Raw genomic sequence first — 24,050 nt, forward strand, 5'->3', positions numbered from 1 at the left:
ATACGACACTACCGCTGGTGACATTTACTCTGATAGAACCGTGGCTAACGTAGGATATTGAATCCAGAAAAGATGGATTATGTGTGGGACTGATTTATGTTAATGATCTGAAGACAGGTTTCAAGGAACATGTGATTTTCTGTATTGCAATTAACTTTCAAAATCTGAAAATGGTACAGATTGCTATATTTCCAAAGGCTTGTCTCGCATGATTAAGTATTGACGTTATTTCAAGAATCTTGTTAACAACCTGTTGGGAAGTTAACTTTACAGAATTTGAATGTTTCAAATCATGGGGACAGCAATTTAAACTAGTTAATTTAATTCAGAAAAAGTAGTGTTAATTTGTTCTGCATGTTTAAAGTAGAAAGCAGCATCTCACTGATGCACCTTAAATAAATATCAGTGATCACAGACTCAATAAATATAGGATCAACTGCATGAGTCATACTTAATATATAAGTACGACTAGATGGAGAAGATCTGTAGGTGTTCCGAGGCGTCATCATTCATGTGGGATAGTGTTTTCCCATCATTGACAAACAGGTCAATGGGAGGCTTACTTCTTCCATCACACTTCATCAAGTTTCATGTTCATTTAAACGTGAGAAATACTGACAGATTAAAACAAATGTGGGGGATACACAATGGTACACTGAAAATTATGAATCCGAAATTTCTTTCAGAGTGACTGCAGGGCTTGAAATGTTTCTTCATTTTTAATTGAGAGAGAGATTTTTTAAAAATAATGTTGAACTGAAAGTTTTTTGAAATGATAAATGTACCTTGGCTGAGTGAGTGTTCTAATGTGCAGCAATATGACAGCTATGTCTCTGTGTGTGTGTGTGTGAGTGTAGTATTGTGCCAATTATGTTGAACCCAGAAGTGAGTGAGTATTATGTCAGCAATATTGCACCTGTTACAGTAACCAGTAAGTGGGAATGGACAAACCAGTGATTGATGTGCTGAGCAACTTACATTCTGGTCACACACTGTTAAGCCACAACAAACAAGTTGTCCCTCCTTCCGTGGGAGCAGTGCTAACATCAGTCACATCATGTGTATGTTTGTGATATCATTGGTGACATTGTGTACGGTTTGTGCTAACATAAGGCCCATTGAATGTGGTTTCGTATTACAATCAGTCCCATTACATATGGTTTTGTATTACCATCAGTCACATCATGTGTATTTTTGTGTTACCATTGGTCACAGTGTGTACAGTGTGTACTAACGTCAGTCACATTACATACGGTTTTGTATTACCATTGGTCACATGTACATTTTTGTGTTACCATTGGTCACATTGTGTACAGTTTGTGCTAACATCAGTCACACTTCATACAGTTTTGTATTACCTTCAGTGACATGTGCATTCTTCTGTTGCCATGGTCACACTGCATACAGTTTGTGCTAACATTAGTCACACTGCATACAGTTTGTGCTAACATCAGTCACATTGTGTACAGTTTGAGACAATGTGTCTCAAGTGCAAGTTATTATTGCAAGTTATTTACACAGATATGATGAATATCTTTTCAGGCTTGAAGATGGTAAGGTGGTGTTCAAGGTGAAGACCAACCCCTACATGAATGCATCTGATGTTGCTGATAAAGCCAGTAAGTTGCTTTGTTTTTGGCACTGATTTCATGTAGATATGATCCTAAAACTGCCATGTGAAGATCAGATATATATACTGCATGCATGTTTGTCACATCAGAGTATCCAACTATTGATCTGACTGGTAATTATGTACAACATCCAAGGTAAGAACATTTATAAACTGCTTGGAACTTTTGGGATCATTCATATTTAGCTTACCTGAATCAAAGAAAATCAGTGTTGACTCGTCATGTCCACCGGTCCAGGGGCCTGTTTCACAGAGCTCTCGTAAGCCTAAGATCTCGTAACTTTCCTCGTAACATAGGTACCCCGTATGTTACAGTGTAGGATGTTGGGATGGTACTAGGAAATATACAAGATCTTAATCATAGGACAGCTTTGCGAAATGGGCCCCTGATTTGATTCCTTACATTGGTACAGTGTGTGTCCCCTGCCATGATATTGCTAGAATATTGCTAAAGGTGATGTAAAACCATACTCACTCAAAGGAAATCAGACATAACATTGCCCAAACTCAAATGTTTTGTTGTGTGAAAGGTATCTGTGAAGTAAAAAGTATGATTCTTGTCAGGAGGCAAATGTGTTAGGATAAGAGCTTAAAATTTGTGTGATTGAAAACAATATTCCACCTGACATTGATAGTGTTGAAAGTAAGAAACACTGGAGAAGTTGTTTGTTTCTTGTATGTCTGTTAGCTTAAACATTGCTGCAAAGACAAAAGAAGCTGTTGTTGTTGTCAATACATGTGCATTCAGGTGAGTGTCAGGTGAGGGGAACTTCATTTTTAATTTATGAATGAAAATATTGGCAGAAATATTGGAGTAAATGAATGTTGATATGATAATAATGAATGTTTTGCAAGTGCATCACCACTTGCTCTTCCTTATGACCATAGCTGTTTGTACAGTAATCACTCTGGAAATCTTGATTTTCATTTTCAAACAAAACAAATGGATTGAAACAAACAGAAACAACTATGTATTGCAAGATGATTGTTAAAAATTATTGTCTGGAGTGATTTGTCAACCTTCTTGAACCATCAAAGTCAAGAATGACATCCTATGCATGTGTATAATGCTACTGTGTGTGGTGATGAAGGGAAGTGGTCGTGCATTCATATGATGTCTGTCTTTGAAACATTTGTTAATGCTTATGCTTCAAATCCAAATTGAAAATTCAGGTTCCCTTACATTTTTTTTAAGAGTATATATAGGTCAAGTCATCTTGTCAGGTGTTCGGGATAAGAGTGTCTATGTCAGTACTGACTTCCCAGTGGATGACAGCCAGGAGTCATTACTTTGCCTCACAGTTTAAGGAAGACAAACATGCATGCATGTCAATATGTCAGCTGGATGAAGGGGGAAGTATGTACTGACGTAGGGAAATGTTTAAAGGCTATAATATGATGTGAAGTATTTGTTAGTTGGTAATATGAGTTGAGAAATTCTGGCATATGATGTCTCCCTGATTGGAGTTTGTGATGAAGATGTGGTGTTATTGATAGAGGTGATGGAGGTGTAGGACGTCAGGCTGGGATGATGGAATTGATGGTGGTGACTGAGTGGTTGTGTGGTGGTGACAGAGAGGTGGAGGAGACACGGAGGTTGTGTGGTGGTGGGTAGTGGTTGGGGGAGTGATCAAGTGGTTGTGTGGTGGTTGGAATTGTGGAGGTAACTGAATGGATGTCAGGAGATGGTGTCGGTGGATGTGACAAAGTGGGTGTCTGGAAGTGGTGTTGGTGGATGTGACAAAGTGGGTGTCTGGAGGTGGTGTTGGTGGAGGTGACAAAGTGGGTGTCTGGAAGTGGTGTTGGTGGAGGTGACAAAGTGGGTGTCTAGAGGTGGTGTTGGTGGAGGTAACTGAGTGGATGTCAGGAGGTGGTGTTGGTGGAGGTGACAAAGTGGGTGTCTGGAAGTGGTGTTGGTGGAGGTGACAAAGTAGGTGTCTTTGTGGAGGTGATGGAGTGGTTGTGTGGTGGTGATGGAGTGGTTGTGTGGTGGTGATTGAGTGGTTGTGTGGGGGTGGTGGCATGGTTGTGTGGAGGAGAGTGAGTGGTTAGGTGGTGATGGAGTAGTTGTATGGTGGTGATGGAGTGGGTGTGTGGTTGTGATGGCGTGGTGTGTGTGGAGGTGGTGGAGTGGTTGTGTGGTGGAGGTGATAGAGTGGTGATGGAGTGGTTGTGTGGTAGAGTTGATGGAGTGGATGTGTGATACAGTTGATGGAGTGGATGTGTGATGGAGGTGATGGAGTTGCTGTGATACTGTGATGACAGAGTACAGCAGGATATGGTCAATTGATGACTGGGTACTGCATCACATGATCCCCTGATGACAGAGTGTAGCAGGATATGGTCAACTGATGACTGGGTACAGCAGGACATGTATAACAGATAACTGGGTACAGCAGGATATGGTCAATTGATGACTGGGTACTGCATCATATGACCCCTGATGACAGAGTACAGCAGGATATGGTCAATTGATGACTGGGTACAGCAGGACATGATCCCCTGATGACAGAGTACAGCAGGATATGGTCAATTGATGACTGGGTACAGCAGGACATGATCCCCTGATGACAGAGTACAGCAGGATATGGTCAGTTGATGACTGGGTACTGTATCACATGATCCCCTGATGACAGAGTACAGCAGGATATGGTCAATTAATGACTGGGTACTGCATCATATGACCCCCTGATGACAGAGTACAGCAGGATATGGTCAACTGATGACTGGGTACAGCAGGACATGTATAACAGATAACTGGGTATAGCAGGACATGTATAACAGATAACTGGGTACAGCAGGATCCCCTGATGAGTGTACAGCGGGACATAGTGCATCAATAATGATTGCTATTACTGTTGTATACAGAGACTGCAGGACATGATGCACTGCGGGAAAACTGGATTCAAACACAGTCAACATCCTTATGAAAACAGCATAAATCAGAAACACTTACAAACTGAGTATGTGATAGGAAAAACATTGCAAGATAAGGTTACTACTGTCCATTCTGAGGCAGATCACACAACCTCATGTGCAGCAATTATGTGTTTTGTATCCAAAGCCATACTGCTTGATGTCTCTACCTTTGCAACATTTAAAGCTTCCTTAAATAGATGTACAGTGTTTTAGTTGGACATGAATAATCTCACATCAAAAGGAATTTGTAAGACATTTAATGTAACTGATTTCTACTTTGTCAAACAGACTTTGTCAAGCAAAATTGGAAGTGCAAATACATCATATTTTGTCAATAATTCTGACATCAAAGGAATTAAGTAGAACAGAGTGAAAAACCCTCTCTTGTGTTAAATTCAACAGTAACTGGATAACCTCTGTGTCTGTGGAGGACTCTCACACTGAGCTTGACTTTATTTGTCCAAGTTTTTCCCCACACGATAGGTGGGTGGAAACACGACTCCTTTCTACAGACTACAACAACATTCATGTGTGTCTCAGATAACATTGCTCTTGGATTTAAGTTGAAATCTTATGACAGAAAATCATGATTAAGCCATTGCCATGGTAATGGCCAGGAGATGGTATCTGACTGGTGCTGTATGGGGTATTGGGTTGAGAAGTTGAAGAAGATTAAACCATGCTCTGCCTTGTGTAGTTAGAAGGCTTCCGTCACATCTCTGAGCTCTGCGCCCAGTGGATTAATACATATTTTGTAGTATTCTCATCACATGAAGCACTGATTTGTTAACTTTTCAAATGTTGTTTTTGCAGGTCATTCTTAGCGGATATTGACATATGTTGTATTTTAGATCAAACTGATGTCTTATCAACTTCATGACCTTGTAAGTGGTTTGCTTCCAAACATAGATGTTGTCTCATGTTGCTAAAATACTGGTGTGCAATTTTGCTCATATCTTCTTTCTTGTTTTCATCTTGTAAGAAGAAGATGAAAGAAGGACTAAGAAGAAAAATCTTGATTACCCTCAACGGGAATTTGCTTTACATCATCACAGAGCACACATATGAATATGGGATAAACAAGCACAGTTCTAACAGGCAAATGTAAAATATATTATTAAACATAAATTAAAAATGTACAAGTAAAATAGTTGTGATAAATATAACAACAACAGTATTCATATACAGATAAACATAAGATTTGTATGTAAATATATCATTTATTGTTGAAAAGCCAATAATGTACGGGATGAACAATTTTAGGGTTCTATTTAATTTAAATTTTGGAATTTGGAAACGTGCCAGAAGGTGAAGGTCATGATCAATTTTCAGTTTTCTTTAATGTGTGAGGAATCATGTAAAATATTATTTTCGTCAAACTCTTTCCTCATACATGTAAGTCAAAGGGCCACAATCCATATTTGTGACTTTACTGTTTAATCTGACAATTTTGTTGAGTTTGTTAAGGCGCTGTGGATAAAACCTCGCTGAAACAGTGAAAGAATAGTTTTGTCAACATTTAAGGAGCAGAGGAGCAGAAAAACATATGATGTTGACTGTTTTTGCATAAACCATCTGTATTATAATTTCAGTTCAATTTGTCATCAAGTATTGCTCCCAGATATTTGTAGTTGACAATATCAACATCTGAATAATGGACAGTGACTGGTAAATGCACGAGTATACATACTTTATTACATTTATGTTATTGATGATTCGTGAATGCATGTGCAGTAATGCGTAGGCGAATATTTGGAATCGTGATAAATTAATGACGATGGTGAACATGGAGAGCCGGAATAACGATGTTATGGTGTGACAGAATAAGGTCAGTTTGAGCATGAAGGTCAAGTCCCTTCTTGCTCGCCATTTGATACTTTCATATTCGAACAATTTCACAACAAAAGTATTCCTTGATGAGAGTATAATAGTTCAGAAGGCAAAAGCAATTGATCTTAACATAGTTAAAGGACCTCCTATTTCATATACGATAATGTTTGCACCTAGACGATAGAGTTGATGATATTGTGCTGAGGAGAAATATTAGATATTTTGATAAAAAGATGTTACTCTATAGCAACTGAATTTCTGTCATTAAGGAATGAAGAAGCCTAAGGGAAAATTTACCTAGGAATTGCTGATTTTGTTCCGGTATCCACAAGAAAATATTTTGAAGAAGCTATTACTGAAAGTGTCTGGATATGAAGTAAAATGTTGGACAAATGATGTACAGTGGCCTGAGGAAAAGGAAACTAAAACAAGAGTTTGTCAGAATTCCCCGAAGGTGCAGGTATTATCATGAGCAATAAAATGAAAACAAAAAAAAAGTGAATCTTGTTACATTAATACCAGTCTTTCTCAAAATTATTGATGGCATTTGAAGGGGCATGATTTGATCTACTGACAAAGATAGAAATGGTGAAAGCTTGTCTGTGAATTGCTTCTGTGTTAAAGGTGTGAGGAATGACATTACTCTCAGTTGTGTGGAGATATATTCCTGAGATATCCGGCTAGCTTCAGTACCTGTGATTAGTGGGGTGACATTTGTATAATGAGGTGGCCTGCATTGTACAAGTGGGTGTGTTGGTCAAAAGTGCTTGTCACATTGATTAAGTATTGCAGTATTACCTGCTGCAGTTGAGAAAAGTGTGTGATTGTTTAATGGATACAGTGTTGACCTTTGTCACACTCCTTGTGTTTTATATTGTATTTACAGGAGCCTTAGACTTATTGGTACCTGGTTGTGAAGAGTATGTAAAGGCAGATCTTGTTGAAATACAGAAACAAACAAACTGAAGTGTTTATCAGCAATAGATTCCTCCTCCAGTGTCTTCAGCCAGCCCTGGCCATTCAAGGAGGAATCACTTGCTTTATGAACTTTGTTGTTGAGTTAAAACAAAATTCATTCACTCTGAAGCACCTTTTCTTCTTATCAAACATTATCATCAGACCAAACATGACATAGCAACCATGGTCAAACATTACTATCTGCCAACACGTAGGAGGAGAAACCATGCTGGAACATCACCATCTGACCATGCCAGGCAGCTGCAACCAGGATTGAACAATACCATCTGACCATGGTAGGCAGCTGCAACCATGGTGGAACATCACCGTCCGACCATGGTAGGCAGCTGCAACCAGGATTGAACAATACCATCTGACTATGGTAGGTAGCTGTAACCAGGATGGTACATCACCATCTGACAAGCATGACAGCAGCAACCATGGTCAAACATTACCATCTGAACAATTTAGGCAGCAGCTATCATGGTGGAACATTACCATGTGACCTAGGAAAGCAGCAGCTTTCAAGGTGGAACGGTACTATCTGAATGCAATGGTTGTAGCATTTAGAGGAGCTGTCTCACAGCCACTCTAACTCATGCTTCAATTATTAAAGAAGAAAATCATAGGCAATAAAGACCAACCATTGAAATGTATTAGCCCAATTACAAAAATGTAGATTTGAAATCAGTATTGCACTTGAGTGATTTAGCAATTTGAAACAAATTTCCCACAAAGCATTTGACTTCCTAGAATGCATGGCCAGAGGAATTTCTGTAATGAGATGAGATGTGAGGCAGGAAAAGCCCAGGGAATGCATGGCCACTGTTTGTGCAGGGGAAAGAGTGGGTATGAGGAAAGTCAATTTGGCCATGTAGACATGTCCTCCCATCTGTCTATGTGACAGGGTGTGGAGAAACAGTGGGAGACCATGGCACTACCGGGGAAGGCGACAGCTCACAGATTCCACCAGTTCTCTTCTTCTTTGTTGCATTCGTCACCCCAAGCAATTGTGGAGTGTTAATTAAGCTGCATATTCTTTCCTTCTATGTATGCTTGTTGCCATGGCAGAGGATCTTACCGTTTCCACTGCTGCGTCTGCCTCCCAGCTCTCACCATTCTCCTCATTACTCCACATTAAGGGTTTCGCGCGCCCGCAAAGCTTTTTTGTGCCATGGCAATGCAGTACTTTTGACTTCTAAAGATAGCCCACACACAGCCAGAGAGAGACTTTGACCATTCTCAAGGAACTTTTTAGATTTCCTCAACCTTGGTGCAGGCTTTGTTGAAAATGCTTTTTTGACGTAAACATGTTTAGTGACAGTTGCGATGCCACCATTTTGTGACATTTGTATCCAGCCTATGATGTAGGATTTTGTTGTGTGCTTCGGGGCTGGGGATTATGTTGTTCTCATGGCAATGCTCATGGTGACATTTAACATGCTTCTAAGATGATGATGTTTCGTAATGTGTTGAAAACTGTTGCTGACAACACACTTTCATAATGTCAAAAATCAGACCTCGTCCCTGCATAAGCTATAAAAAAACCCAAAACAATACCACCATATTTGGTAGTCCAGTTCTCTTGTGTGCAAGCTTATGCACAGCAAGAAGCCATAGTATCCTATCATTAATTACTTCCAAATTGAAAGATGAATAAACTATACAATTCTAGTAACATCTTTTTCAGATTTTGCTGAAACTATTTCAGTGTTGGATGAGTCAGTGTTTTGAAGAATGTTTTGTAGCACATTGTGTATTTGAGACTAACTGTTTGGAACAGTACACATTTATGAAAAAAGATCAACAGATAAGCTAAAGAAATCCAGTTTTATGTTTTACATCATGAATACACTTTTTGTTTGTGTTAGCCAAACTTATGTTCAATGCAGCTTCTCTGGATACAGGTGTTTTAGGAATGTTGGCGAGGTCGTTCACCCAAGCCGGCTGTATCCGTGTAGCCCAATAAGGAGGAATAAATTATGCCTGGCCAGATACTCGCCACATAAGGGTTTCCTCTTATCTCACGAAGCTTTCACTCATATCAAAACAGTCAGGATTATTTGAAATATAGATATTTGAAGAAGGTGCATATTATGTGCTGCAATTCAGTTCACAATTTCAACACTTTTTGTGCTTCCTCAGGATATTGTCTTTGAAAAGAAAGTGTTGTATTTTTGTTAAACAGGAGTTAGATATTTGCTGGCAGAGTAATAAAAATATATTTCAGGAAGTGCGATGTGGCAATATTGTTTATGTAGAATGAGTGGATGAAGAGCTGTGGATGTTTTTGTGAAGCTGTGCACCTAAATTAATTTCTGTAATGGTGGACAAGTATTTCACTTTGAATAAAACTTTCACTTTCTATATCAAAAGTGTTTTTAATCCCTTCCTTTGAGCAACTAAGTCCTGGCCTTTGGAGAGTGAAATCATTGTGTTTCTCATATGGCTTTTATATGACAATTTCCGATGACATCAGATCTGACAAAAACATATATCATATGTTAGACTGTTGCAGTCTTCATCTTCAAAACCATAAATAGTTCATGTTTCTTCATCAGAATTGGTTGTGTATGCAATACGTCCATCAGATTCAAATCATATTTTAGTATTTATCAAGACTTTTACATGCAAAGTGAAAAAAGTGTTGAAATCCCTAGAGATGAGACTCCATAGTTTAGCTTAGTGGTCCTTGTTTAGCAAAGATTACTGTTGAGTACAGAACCATGAATCAATATCTACTAATATTTAATCACATGTATTCATTTGATGGCCCCTGAAAAAGATATTTTGCGAAAGGAGAATAGCCATTAGAAGCAATATCTAAGAGCATGTATTTAGACTACAGCAGTGCTGAGTCAGTAGGGGAGAATACATTGATCATGTCACAAAAACACGCTTTTATGAATAATCAGAACCAATTTGTTCTTTCGGGCAGTATTGAGAATAATTCCTTTTCGCACAAACTTCACCATGCATCCATTTATAATCCCGTAATCAACTCCAGCGATAATTACCAATTTAGAAGGCTACATGCTACTGAGGTGTATATGCAATTTTCTGTTCATTTGATGGAACTCTCATGGGATTGAGGGGAAAAGTGGTCTTACGAGCTGTCGAACTTTCCTTCCTGTCCACACCACCTGCGGACGATATCGTGCAGGAGATATTGATGGTGATGCTTGCGTGTTGGTCAATAGTCATGTGACCATGCAAACTGGGAAATAACTTAATATGTTGTGATTTGCACCGCTGTCTCGTCTTAAGGTTAATGCTGGCAATTGCGTGGTGTGAATATCATTAGGAATGGACAACAGGGAAACTAGCGTGGTACATTTCACTCACCATATGCTACAACCATTGGGTGAAACGTGATGCTTGTTGATAATCTGATTTGATGATGTTAGAAAAATACTGTAATGGCATGAAGTTAAAACTTCATGCTTAGCAGAAAAACCTCCTTATGGTGACAGTAGACTTGGAACCTTTCCTGACGTCCCTAGTAAGCGATAGCAAATGGTAATTGACAGGGTCTGAAAGAAATGTACATGCATTAGGAGGATAATTAGCATACTGCCACACACACGTGATACAAGTAAAATGTCCATTGTCTTACCTGTCTATCATAGTTTTTTGGTATAGATGTTGTGCAAGTCATCATTGTTCAAATATCAAGTTGGGATCAGTCTGAACTATATCTTGTCATGAGGATTACTTGAGGTCTTATTTGTCCACATCAGTATCTATCACAATTAGCTGGATTAACATGTTTCTACACTAATGAGACAGGGAGATTATAGTGTGAATGATTTCAAGATACATCTTCCCAACTTGATGATGTTAGTGGTGACAATTCACAGGTGAATCCAATATTGTTTGAAGGTGTGGGTTTAAATTCCTGGTGTAGTAAGTTTAATGGTATTTTAATAGATTCATCAAGGTTACAATATGACACAAGTGGTAAAATTTTTTCCCTGACATTTTGTTCTTATTACATGAAGATTAGGTTTTGATATGGTTAACTATTAACTATTCTTTGATTTTCTTTAGGAATTACTCTGACAGTTAAGGCCAGGCAAGCAGACTCTAAAGAAGGGATTCAGATAATTACTGGAAATAATATGTTTAAGAGTCTTGTTATTTTAGCATGGTCAGTGGTCAAAATCTAAGACTGTACTTGGAAATATTTGACAGAACTTACAACAAAGCCCTAGAACTGTTTGGGGAAAAAAAATTACCGGTAGGTAAGTGGTTTTGTACATGTTTCAAGTAGTAGGTGTGTGCTTCTGTGACCAGTCCTTAAATTTGAAAAGTGACGAAAGTAAGACTTGTTTAACTGCAGAGAATACCAGATAGTTAAATGAGAGATAATAGGAAATGTCAACAACTGAATTAGCCATAGTTTCCTAACATCCATGCAGCATTCTTGAACTTTTGAACAAAGATATTTCTATACTGACTGACAAGCCTTTTTTGCTATAGAACCAGCTTGCCCTGTAATGTTAGTAATATCATTTGTTCTTATGCAGTGTAAAACATAAAACAAGGTACTTTCATACAACAACTCTTGAAATCTTGCACATTTATGTCAAGTAGTGTATTAACATCATGAAGAGTAATATGTCAGGAGAGGTTCAAAAGGAAGGTTGCAAGAGGTTGATCATATTCCCCCATTCTCATGAAATCTGAAGCATCTTGGAACTGTTGTCCCTTGTCATTTAAGATAACATTGCTATTAATTCCATTATTTCTAGCAGGTTAAAATACCATTCCCATATTGCATGTACATGCTCACATACTAGACTTAGATAAGCTGACAATACTGGCTCCTCACATGACAGTTCTGGCAAGTCCTTGTATGTTTGCATGTAGTCGCACAGGAGATGTTCTGTGTTGCAGAACCATCTGCCTGTTGTGTAGTGATAAGAATGTCCACCCTGACTGCTGAAGGTTGTGGGTTCAGTTCTCAGCAGCACCTCACCCAAATACCTTAAAATATAGTAATTGGTGGTCTCTGCCTGGAGGTTGGCATTAATGGGTATGAGGACTAGTTGGCTAGTATTTTGTGTCATATTTCAGTATTCATCCTGAACTGCAGCATGATATCTCAGTGAACTAGCACAATAAAACCAGCTTAAGTCTGGGCTAGGACAAGCAGCCACACATACATACACATGCATATCGTCATATTAGCAAAACATTCTTAAGTGCTACGTCAAACCCCATTTCACACCACCTCTGCATTAGACATTTGTTGTAAGTACCAAATTAATCTTTTTCGTGTATAAGTCTTTCATACTTTATCTGGCAATACGATTCATCTTTGCTGTCAGAAAGAAGGACAAAGATTTGTTTAAATTCTAAAGGAAGACTAGGGTACAGACTGTATGTTTTGCATGGTGGTCAGTTATTGCCACGGAAGTAAAATGTCTGTAATACTGTATTACATTAACCAATGAGTCATTGATTTGGAATGGTCAATGACTTGATGGTTTCAGATTCTTGAAGGTGGTCAAGCTGTAATTGCTATTGCTGGAGGCATCTGCTGCTGGTCAGCAGTTCTAGGGAATGGAATGTAGGAACACTTGTTACCATAGTGATCCTAATTTGCCTAATATGGGATTGACTGTAACCCTATTAATCGTGTGCAGAACATTCAGATTAAACTCAGCTGTGTTTTGGGGAACCCTGTTATGTCAAATGATTCCAGCTATAATGTTGAAAGGTATTCTCAGTCTGTTTTATCAAAATAAATATTGTTTCAAACAAATGTTTAGGTTTCTTAAAAAAAAAATATTTTTTTTTAAGATTTCTCATCAGCTGGTTTCTCCTTTCATTAGTGTGACAAATGTAAACAAAAAGACATTAAGTTTGTCTTGTGTATAATGTTCATCACTTAATTACATTTGATGGAATAAGCAAAACTATCACATCAAATCAGTTTTCATGAACAACAAGATCTGTTTGGATTTAATGATGTGTCAATGTAGGGTGAGACAAAGAGCATAAAAATGTTGGTTAAAATAATTGGGAAATTGGACAAAATGTAGTGTAACCATAGCAACATTGAAAACAGAGTTTCAAACATAACATTTATATAATTATGGGACTGTGATAGGCAAACTTGATAGGCTCAGTGCAAGTATATGAAGAGTGGGATACTCCCAGGGTGATTTGTTAGTTGATTTATCACTGTAGGTGGTTGAAGTAATGCACTGAAACCTTGCTATACTGTGAATCAGATGCTTGATATATCACATTATGATAACATTTATCAGTGTTGTATGCTGCAAAACAAATTGTTATATCCCTGGTGTATTCATTCTGTGTATTCTTTAGTAGTAAATCAGAAATGAAGTTTTATTACTGTGTTTTGGCAAATAAGTTGCATTTCAGTATGTTGTGATTCAGGTACCCATGTTGTGAAATGTTTTGTGATAGTGTTGACAGTGAGTGACACTAATTGTGGACATCTAACCTAAACTTACATGTTATGGTCCTGACAACAGCAATCCCATGGATACTATTTTCCTTTTTATACAATTTATAGTATTACAGTATGCAGTTTTGTCATTGAATGCCAAATGAAAATATCTGTTGTGAATGAAAGTTTGTGTAGATATTAATTTAATCTGTGAAAATAATCACAAAAACATCATGTATATCCTTTGCCCAGCATCCTGGTTCTCTGAAAAAAATATTGCAGTTCATGTCGTTTGAAAAGCGTATTGTGAGGTAGCAGCATACTGGTAATGCCATGCAGCCCTAGAAGTTTTCAAATACCTCAGCAGATTTGATGATCAAGTGAATTCATAACATGGGCGTCTGTCTGTCTGTCTGTCTGTCTGTCTGTTTGTATGTCTGTATGTCAGTCTGTGTGTCTGACTGACTGACTGACTGACTCACATCAAAGCTAGTTAATTTGTATCATTGACTACTGCAGACATTAGATCTTCTTCCATTATGTCACTGGGAGCAACAGCAGCACAACAGCTATCCAGTATGTAACTGTTATCAACAGCACAACAGATATCCAGTATGTAACTGGAGGCAACATCAGCCGCACAACAGCTACAGCCCATGTAGATGGGAACAACAGAAGCACAGCTGATGCACAGTGTGTAACTGGGAACAACAGCAGCACAACAGCCATACAGTATGTAACTGGGAACAACAGCAGCACAACAGCCATACAGTATGTAACTGGGAACAACAGCACAACAGCCATACAGTATGTAACTGGGAACAACAGCAGTGCATCAGTTGTACAATGTGCAACTGGAAGCAATCACTTACAACGTCATACTGGTTGATGGTGAATAGGAGGTCAGATTCTGTGAATATCTGTTACTGCTCTGATGACAGGGTAGTGAGCTGTTCATGCTTCCATTCAGTTGGCCGTTATTAGATGATTTCCAGACTGCCTTGGAATAACTTGTATCTTCAAATTCTTTTCATCGTACAGTTTCGGTGGTCATGAAAGGAGTGTTTGTATGTGAGTCAGTTTATTGTGATATGTGATGTTAAATTTTAACTCACTTATTGTTTCAATTAAACTCAAAGTGTGGCATTTTATTTCATCAAACAGGACAGTGATGATGAGAGTTAAACTCTAATATTCACACATTCTAAAGCTATCGTTCAAGATAACGGTTTTCATATGAACTGTTTTCTATGAACTAGTAATACTGACATAGAAGTTATTTGAGTGAGAGAAGGTGAGCTGCAGTATACTGGTTGTGACATGTCATGTTACAATCAACAAACTGCCCAGTCACAGCTGTCACTTGCAATTAACACAACCAAGCGCAAATGATAAAATATGCTGGTATAGGTCCAAACTTAATCTGCAACAAGTCATAAGAGATGGCCCTTATTAGTTTGGTGCTTCCATAATGACATTTCCATACACAGCTCCAGTTATTGAAGGTAATGAGATTCTAGGAAAGACATTTGTTTGTCAGAAAAGATATACTTGCTTAATCAGTTGCTAAATCCAGCAGCAATCAGGGTAGAGAATACATGATTTTCACCAGCACTGTAGACTGGTACTGAACTGGATTAACAATTAATTTGAAGTAGCAGCATCAAGAAAGTAGGTTCAGTTTCCCAGCTGTCTGAATATGGTTAAGGATGCTTCTGTAGTAGTACATATATACTGATTACAGATAGCCACTGAAAAAACTATTTCAAGATTGAAGAAATTTGAGTCAGTTCTAAAAGCAACACACTATGATGAACTGTCACAGGGATTACTATGCGCATTTGATTCTCCAATCAATTATACACATAAAAAGATGTAAAGGTTCAAACTTTCCCACTAAACTGTTAGTATGTAACAAACATGCTCAAATTATTATGAGCTGCACAGTTTTATTTCTACAAGGCACAAAAGTGGAAGATATGTTATTAATCACATGTTCAGGGAAGTGTTGAAAGTATACATGTCTTGAATGCAGTTTCACACAGCACAGCAGGTAAGAGGAACCCTTACTTAAGTCCAGTAATTAATGTAATGTGCAACTTACTATTGAAATATGTATATCATGGTTTGAAATAACTTTGCAAACAAAATGTAGCATTCAGACTCAGGGCAATTCTTGACTACCAAAAGAGCTCATGCAATACATGAGTATACACGAGTATATGCTGCAAATATAACAACTAACAGCTGATGGTAGGTACAGTTTCAGCATTTGAAGCAGTATATACGTCTCTTGCTGCAATACATGAACAAATATTTTTCAGAAGTGTGTATGAAGCCGTAACATTGATAGAGAAAAAATGAAAACAACCCAGTGCCATAATGTCTTTGTGTAAATATCTCTATGGACAGTGATCTGTTCATATTGCAATCTCCCATATAGTCCAGCTTGCAGCTCTCAAATCCCTATCTCAAGAAGCCTGAGATTGATTAGATTTGCTGTCATCTTTTGTCGCTCCCTGAGAATCCCGCTAGAACTGCCGCTATGCCAGGCTTGTCAATATCAGTCTATGAGGTCTTTGTGTGCTGGAAAAATAATGCGGAAATCTTAGAAACAAAGGTTTCCATTTTGCCTAGCTAGAAAGAGGTTGGTGATGGGTACAATATTTATCTTGGGTTTCTAAAAGGATATTGTTTTTCGTGGACGAGGTCATGTGTGTATATTTTGTTGAAGAAGCAGTATAAATCTGGTTTGGTAAGCATTGTTGTTGTGATGGACCTGTTTGTGTATGTCTAACTTCATCGACTTCATATGCTCGGTAGCAGATTGGTTCTGCCATTTTCCGGTTAAGATGTTTGCAGTTTGAGATCAGTCGAATATGTGGTTCCATGTGTAAATAATTGGACACAAGATATATTTGTTGAAGGACTTTTAATATCTTTTCAATAACTCAGGATTAGATATTTGTAATTTGGAAACCATCAACCCAGGAAGAGCGGCTGAAGCAAATGTTGAACATGATACTGTACGTCCAGTGTTGTCAGGTTCTAATACATGGAAGAAGTTATTATGCTCCAGTCAAAGAGCCATGAGCTATCATATCCTTCATTCTGTTTAGTTTCCATCCATGGATTGCAATTCAGTACCATTTTCCGTGTATGTGAGACTTATCCTGGATGAATCCCGAGAACACATGAACACATCAGCTCTGTACCTGATGTAACACCATCCCTTGACTTGTTTCCACAGTTCAACACAACCTGAAACCTGTGGATATCTTACTTGGCCTCAGCATCTCCGCACACCTTCAACCCCACTCACATATATTTCCTTCCAAAACACATTAACATGCACCCACGCACCCACATATAATCACCCACATACCTTACTCACCTAACTTGCATATATGTCCTGAAAAGCATGCATCCATCCACCCACCCTACTCACCCAACTTGAATATATATATCCTTCAAAATGCATCAACACCCGACACCGATATAAACTCTTCAAACACCTTGATTACATTTAAAATTGCTAAAACATTTAATGCTTGTTCTTTAAAGCAACATGCCTGTGAATGCTGCAGTCAGAATTGGACTTTAGGCGATGTCTTGTCATCATAGATTATCTTTTGCTTTGATTAAAAATCTGTGACTTGCCCCATTTCTTTCTCTGAATTTCCCTTCCTCGTCTTCTTCAAACCACCTTCCTTACAACCCTCACTCACACCTTGGTCACTCACATTCCTCGCTCCTTCCCTCTTTTCCTTGAATATGCTCATCTGGTTGTCTTTTTGCATCTCACCATCATTATGTTCTAGTCATCTGCAAACTACAGTAAACATGTTTTCATTAACACAAAAGAAGGTTAATTCCTATTGATCTTGAATCTTCATATCTCTGAATATGATAAGATCATTTTAATTACTATGATTTTGATCCTCTGAAACTTTCTTGTCTGGTCTCTAGTATTCTTCAGCTATCTCAAATTCACATAATTTCCCTTTATCCTTTTTATATGATAGCCTGTGTTACCAAGTTGTACATTCGTTGTTAAGTTCCTTAAACCACATGTAACAAATATAATCAATGATTTCAAAGATTGGAGTCTGGATTTGCAATGTTGTCTGATCCTCAATGCATTAACAGAGCTTTATCAGGCTGGAGTTTCTTTATCAGATCAAAAGATTATTGATGTTTTTTTCTCACACTATCTGAGCATTTTTTAAGCTTGGACAAACCAGGCAATGGTGACAAGTAGAAACCATGACTCACCTATGAGGTGTTGTTGTTAGATGGTATCACTCCCTGATTGTAGCAGGGAGACGTAATTTTACAGTGCTAATGCTGGACAAGCCCACATAATCATTCTGTTCTTGGTGTGCCAGTGCACATGTTGATTCTGTTCTTCTGTACACTGACACTGTTCTTGATGTGCAATCACACATGTTGATTCTGCTCTGTACACTAGCTCTGTTCTTGGTGTGGAATCACACATGTTGACTCTGTTCTTCTGTATGCTGACTCTGTTCTTGGTGTGCAATCACACGTAGTGACTCTGTTCTTCTGAACACTAACTCTGATTTTGGTATGCATTTTGACTCTGTTCTTGCCATGCCGATGGACATGTACCTGCCACAGTAGTCTTACACAGCTTGGCTGCAGGACGTTCAGCCGATCTATCTCTACTTTTGGATATATTGTACAAACAGTTTCATTTGTCAAGGTAATAATCTCAGTGAGGGGTTGAAAGCCTGAAACATAGCCACCAAGCTGTAGTTCATGTTCAGTGGCTGTAAATAAAAATTAGCTTTTTGACATAGTTTCTTCTTAAATTACAGCATCAAAATATTCTGTTCAAGACCATTCTTCTAAGACACCAAAGATGTGTTTGTTGAAGCAACATATAGGAAGTACTCAGGTTGATATAGTACAATGTTACCACTGATGGTGAAAGAAGACTGTCTGCAAGCATCATGATTGGACATTCACCTGTATATTCTGTGTGTATGGCTACAAGTATACTTTACCTATCTTGAATATAAATGTGAACATGAAACAGACTCCTTTACTGAGCAGACAGGAGTTATAGAAGTAATTATAGAGATGTTGTACAGAACAGATATCCTGCTAAATATATGCAGTTGATATGACACCTTTCAGTGATAGGCAGATAACATGTTCCTTTCCATAGATTTGCCCATCTTGAATTACAAATAGAAACCAATGGAATCTCATCTGTTTCATGTTAAGATATAAGCATTAGAATGACCCCAAACTCTACACAATACTGTTTTACAAGAGGGATAACTTCAAACTTTCTGAAAGTCAGCAATATTCCAGCTTTATGGTGTCATTCGCAAGTAACTGAGTCTGGACCAGACAATCTAGTGATCAACAGCATTACCATTGATCTACATAAGTAGAAGTATTTTGAAGACAATTCTTTTAGGTGTCTTATAGGTGGCACCATATATATGCCACTTTATTTGTACAATATGTATATGACACATATACTTTTTGAGTACCAAGTCACTGCTGAGGAAGTCACAACTGCACTTGTAAAGAGTCTAGGGGTGTGATAACACACAATCAAGCACTGGGTGTGATAATCTACAGGCCTCTTATCACCACCATACAGTTCTGATGATCTGTTGTGACCTGGATCTCCATGGAATTGGTGTTGGAGAGAATCAGCACTACTTTCATGGGAATTGTTAAGATACTGAAGCATACTGAAATCAGTGGCCTCTAGTTTCCTGTCCAGTGGTTCAAGACTTACAGGAAATCTAGTAGATATTTACATCCAGTTCTGTCCCCAAGTTCAATAAGAGATGATCTGAATGTCTTCTCAAGTTCACTAATAGGCAAAACCCTTATTAGATTAAGAAATCACAAATCTTGTTTTCTGTGAAACAGTTAGTCTGTTGTATCAGTTGAGATTTTGCTATGTGTTGAGAATTTATTCCATCATTGTCTGTCTGACGACAGCTGAATCTCAGGCTGTGTAGTAAAATGGTTACTTCTATGTGTCATTTTGGATAGACATTTGTTGTTTTGCTGACTTGAAACATGTCACTGAAGGGACTGATCTTCCTTTGTTACTATTCTCTTAATTCTTCTCTTAAAGTTTCTCTCTCTTGGAAACAATTCGGACTTAGTCTCAAAATGGAGGGATGGGCTTCATTCCCAGAGCACAATTCGAAAACGATGTCATATCTCTCAACAAATCTTGGCAGATATATGAGACAGATCTTAAAATTGTGACTTTGCTGATTACAGATATATGGCATTTATAATTTTCATGAATTCTATGGAAACAGTTCAGACTTGATGAAAAGACAATGTGTAACTGTCAGATGATTGGTCCTTGCAAACATGTGGGGGCTGAGGGAATATGTCATCGTCTGATGACTCTTGTTCACTAAAGGATGAGGGAGGGCCCAGTTTGGTTCTTTGGAATCTCAAACTGTAGGGTTTATTTCTCCATTAGACTTGCAATAGTTGGACATTTGACATGGTTAAACACTCAAATATGGCTAAAATATATGGATTACAACAAAATGACTACCATTCATCTGTGCTGTTTCATGAACATCACCTATAAAGAATCTACCTGTGTCATAGAGTAGCACTCATTCCAATATTGAAAAAGTACTTCCTTTAAAGCTGTAATTAGTCAGTTTTACATATTTTATTCTTACTCATGCATTTACCTTTGCCACTTGCCCCAAACATGCATTTTCCATATGAATGAAGTATTGTTCTTGTTCATATCAACACATCTAACAAACTTTACAAAGTTGACACGGTTCAATATTTGTGCAGATCTTGTGAGTCCCTATCTTACCTTGTGTAATCTGTAGACAGTCTGACATTCACCATACTGAAATTTATGTGTAGGTAATGCAGCATGTGATACAGTAAATTCACTGGTGTTTTAGATGTCTCCAGCAGAAACATATTCCACAATAGCTTTCTGTTAATGTCTGGATTGAATGAAAATGTAAGTGTGACTATTTGTCTTAAAGCAGAAAAAAATATCTGGTTGTGTGGAATATGATATCAATATCTGTTCTTGAAAAAAAATATTTTTGAAATGCATTCTCTGGAGAGTTAGAGAGCTTGAAGGCACTGGGTGTTCACTGTTGTGGAAGAATGAGTAGGAAGATATTGATTAATGTCGGAACAGGCTTTGTCTCTATGTTAAATCGTCCCTTCTTATCACAGGCTTCTAAATACTCCACCTTAGTTTGAGGCTGTTCACCGCCCTCCCAATCCATACTGCATTTTGAAAATTATCGTTACAATATTTGACGTGGCCTCGGGCAGGGGATGCTCGAGTTGGTTCTGGCACGCTGGACAGATTTTGTAGCGAATCTCGGAACTGCTAATGACCTCTCTGGCAGCCTATTACAAGGCCTGACCACCTGTAACAATCGGAGGGGAAGAACAACTGATGAGGGTGACGAGAGAGTGAATAAAGACGATTATTTCCAAAGAAAGGACATTTTCTTCATTGATTAGTTTTTCACTGCGGCCGTTGTGATCACGGCGTCTGCCGTTTCAAAGGAAATGACTGACAAACCTTGTTATAATCTACTTGGCGATCGGTAGTCAGCTCCAAAATACCTGCCACCCCTACATGTCTCAAATGGTTTGGTCCAGCTAATACAATTCTATATAGGCAAAGTGGATGGAGGTATATGCTGATGTATCAGGGAAATGTCAATCATGTGCTAAGGGTGGAACAAGCAACCCAAACCCCTTCTCCAGCCCTCGTTACTTCTTCATTAGGGAGTTAGAAATGAGACCCTCGGCAAGGAACAATCTGTCTTGCTCACCGTTGGCGCTCAGGACCGATTCTTCAGTCTTTCATCTTCTGGCATGCAAGACGATGATGAGATTGATGCACATGCATTTGTTGCAAGTGCAACGTAGTGCATTCAGGATGCAAGGGCAGGGATTTTGGTTGGATCGAGAAATTTGTTGTCATGATTGACAGGTGAGACTGACGTTGTGCTTTCACTTATTGAATGTTGATTTCAAAGTCAAGGTTAAAGTTCAGTTTGTTCATTACATATCAAAGTAAGGTATTTTTACAGTAAGTTAGATCTTTGTTTCACTTGACTCATCACTTGAGGAAGTAAGTGCAGTTGACTTTTAAGAGAAGAAATGTCATTGGTCCACATGTTGTCAGCCATTTTGAATTAAGATAAATTTAATTTCTTTTAATTTAAAGTCTTTAAAATACTTGTTGGTACTTATTTTGGATACAAGGCATTTCTTTGTCGTTTCATCATTGAGTTTGTGAATATTTTATGAGAGCATTTGAGATTAAGACAAGTTTATGAGTTTGCATACTGGGGGGTTAATGTAAGTTAATCCTCTTTGGACAGTTAATAGGCTTACAAATGTGATTTTCATTTAAATATTCTCAGTGGATTCGTTAATTTTATCCCCGCCGCCATACTGCTTGCTGTTTGGCTTGTTAGATGATATTCACAGGCCTGCTCATAGCATGCCGATTTCACGCGACAGACCCTCCCACGTGCCATTTGCATGGCGTAAATTTGTCGCCAGGTGCGTCGACCGACTCACTCACGATCACAAGTCTAATCTATGGAATTAGCAGCTGCACCAAATCAGAGATTTAATCATGGAACTGTACTGACCAAATTCTTATCGTAGGCTCTTTGACTGGGGAATGCTTTTTGTACATTGACTTTGACAAAAGGGAGACAGAATGGTTTAAAAGACAAATGCGTTGTCTGAACATTCTAGAATATTTGACATATCAGGGCAACAGAAGCTATTAGGCAATGTTTCAACAATCTGTTTAAGAAGTTGATCGTTTTTAAATTATATTTTGCTTATGATTTCCATATCAAAATGCAACATTTGAAGACTACAGTTCACATACTGGTTATTTTGTAGACTAAATGAATGTGTGAAAATAAGGTTAGTTTCTTCTGAATACGTTTTTGTGGCTGACCACGTCTACTAGGTATTGGTCCAGTTGACAAGTACCTTGACCAATCCTAGAGACTAAACCAGTAATTTTATTTCATTTACATTAGGAGCTGTATGGAAGCCATTCTTTAAAGTATTTAATCTGTCTCAAATTCATGCAGTAAAGCTGACAAGATGGAATGCTTTTAGCATATTCACCTATTACACAAACTATCGAAGAAATTTTGGAACATGGATTTAGCATTTCCCATATTTGGACATAGCAATTCTATAAGAATTCTTGAAAAATCATGCAGGACACTGTTTTTTCAATTTCATCTTTGACATAATATTTTTTAAAATGCAAACTACTAGAACAGATTTAGATCCTGAAATGTAAGATCTACTGAATGCTAAAGTCTTTTTCCTAAAGGCTGAAGGTCAGCCCTGTAAATCCTTCTGTTCATCACATAAAACATAGGCTTTAGATGAGGAACAGCATGTGTTCACAATGAAAAGGATTTTTGTGATAGGTATTTGTTAGTTAAATAACTTTAGATATATTTGGATGTAATGTACAGAGATTATTTTCATTACTTATATGAAATGAAACTGAGGTTATTTATTTTATTTTGATTCTTGTATTGCACTTGATGACTGGAAAGGATTTGAGGTTGTGAAGGAAGTGGAAGAGTTCCTGACAATAACGGTTCAGTGAAGCAGATTCACTGATCATCTACATCCTCTCCATGTTCCTAGTGTAAGAGAGGAGATGAAAGATGGTTTGACACTACTTGCCCTTATGACTATTTTTTCACATGAAATGATATCAGTTGGTAATTTGAGAACAATTCTGGTGTCCTTGACATAATCATGCATGCAGGAACAATCAGGGACAACCAGTTTGATTGGGCGAGGAGCAAGAAAACACTGACCCCTGTCATCGCGCGATGTCTCAACGGCAAGGAGACAATGACCAGACAGGGTTAATGGAGATCATATGGTAGCCCACCAGACTTACAAGGCAGGCAGGACTGGGAAATTGAATACTCCTGCAAGGTGCTGGTCTACTGGGGAGATGCACTGGTTCACTGGGGGAAATTAATTATAGAAAAGAAGATTTTAGGTTTAGGGCAAACCTTCTTTTCGATTAACTATCTGCTTGTTTGAAAGTCTTGTAGCTCTTTGTCTTTTTGGTTTCTTTCAGAACATTATTTTGAAAGACTTGGGTTTTGAGTTGATTTGTATTAAGTTATTTTTTTTAAAATAAATTCATTCACATTATATTTTTTGTGTGTGCTTGCAAGACAGATATGCACCATTTGATGACTACATTTT

The 24,050-nt window shown here is 38.0% G+C and overlaps 1 protein-coding gene across 1 annotated transcript in view; it reads left to right on the forward strand.

Annotated features, from left to right (window-relative positions):
* LOC137255931 (receptor-type tyrosine-protein phosphatase N2-like) overlaps positions 1 to 24,050 on the forward strand; it is a 221,384-nt gene that overhangs the window by 135,859 nt on the left and 61,475 nt on the right. Inside the window, exon 10 of the mRNA XM_067793531.1 lies at positions 1,543 to 1,619. Within this exon, the coding sequence (XP_067649632.1) occupies positions 1,543 to 1,619 (77 nt within the window). The remainder of the gene's footprint in view (positions 1 to 1,542; positions 1,620 to 24,050) is intronic.

The sequence above is a fragment of the Haliotis asinina genome, chromosome 11, assembly GCF_037392515.1.
Source record: "Haliotis asinina isolate JCU_RB_2024 chromosome 11, JCU_Hal_asi_v2, whole genome shotgun sequence".
In the NCBI taxonomy this organism is placed as follows: domain Eukaryota; kingdom Metazoa; phylum Mollusca; class Gastropoda; order Lepetellida; family Haliotidae; genus Haliotis; species Haliotis asinina.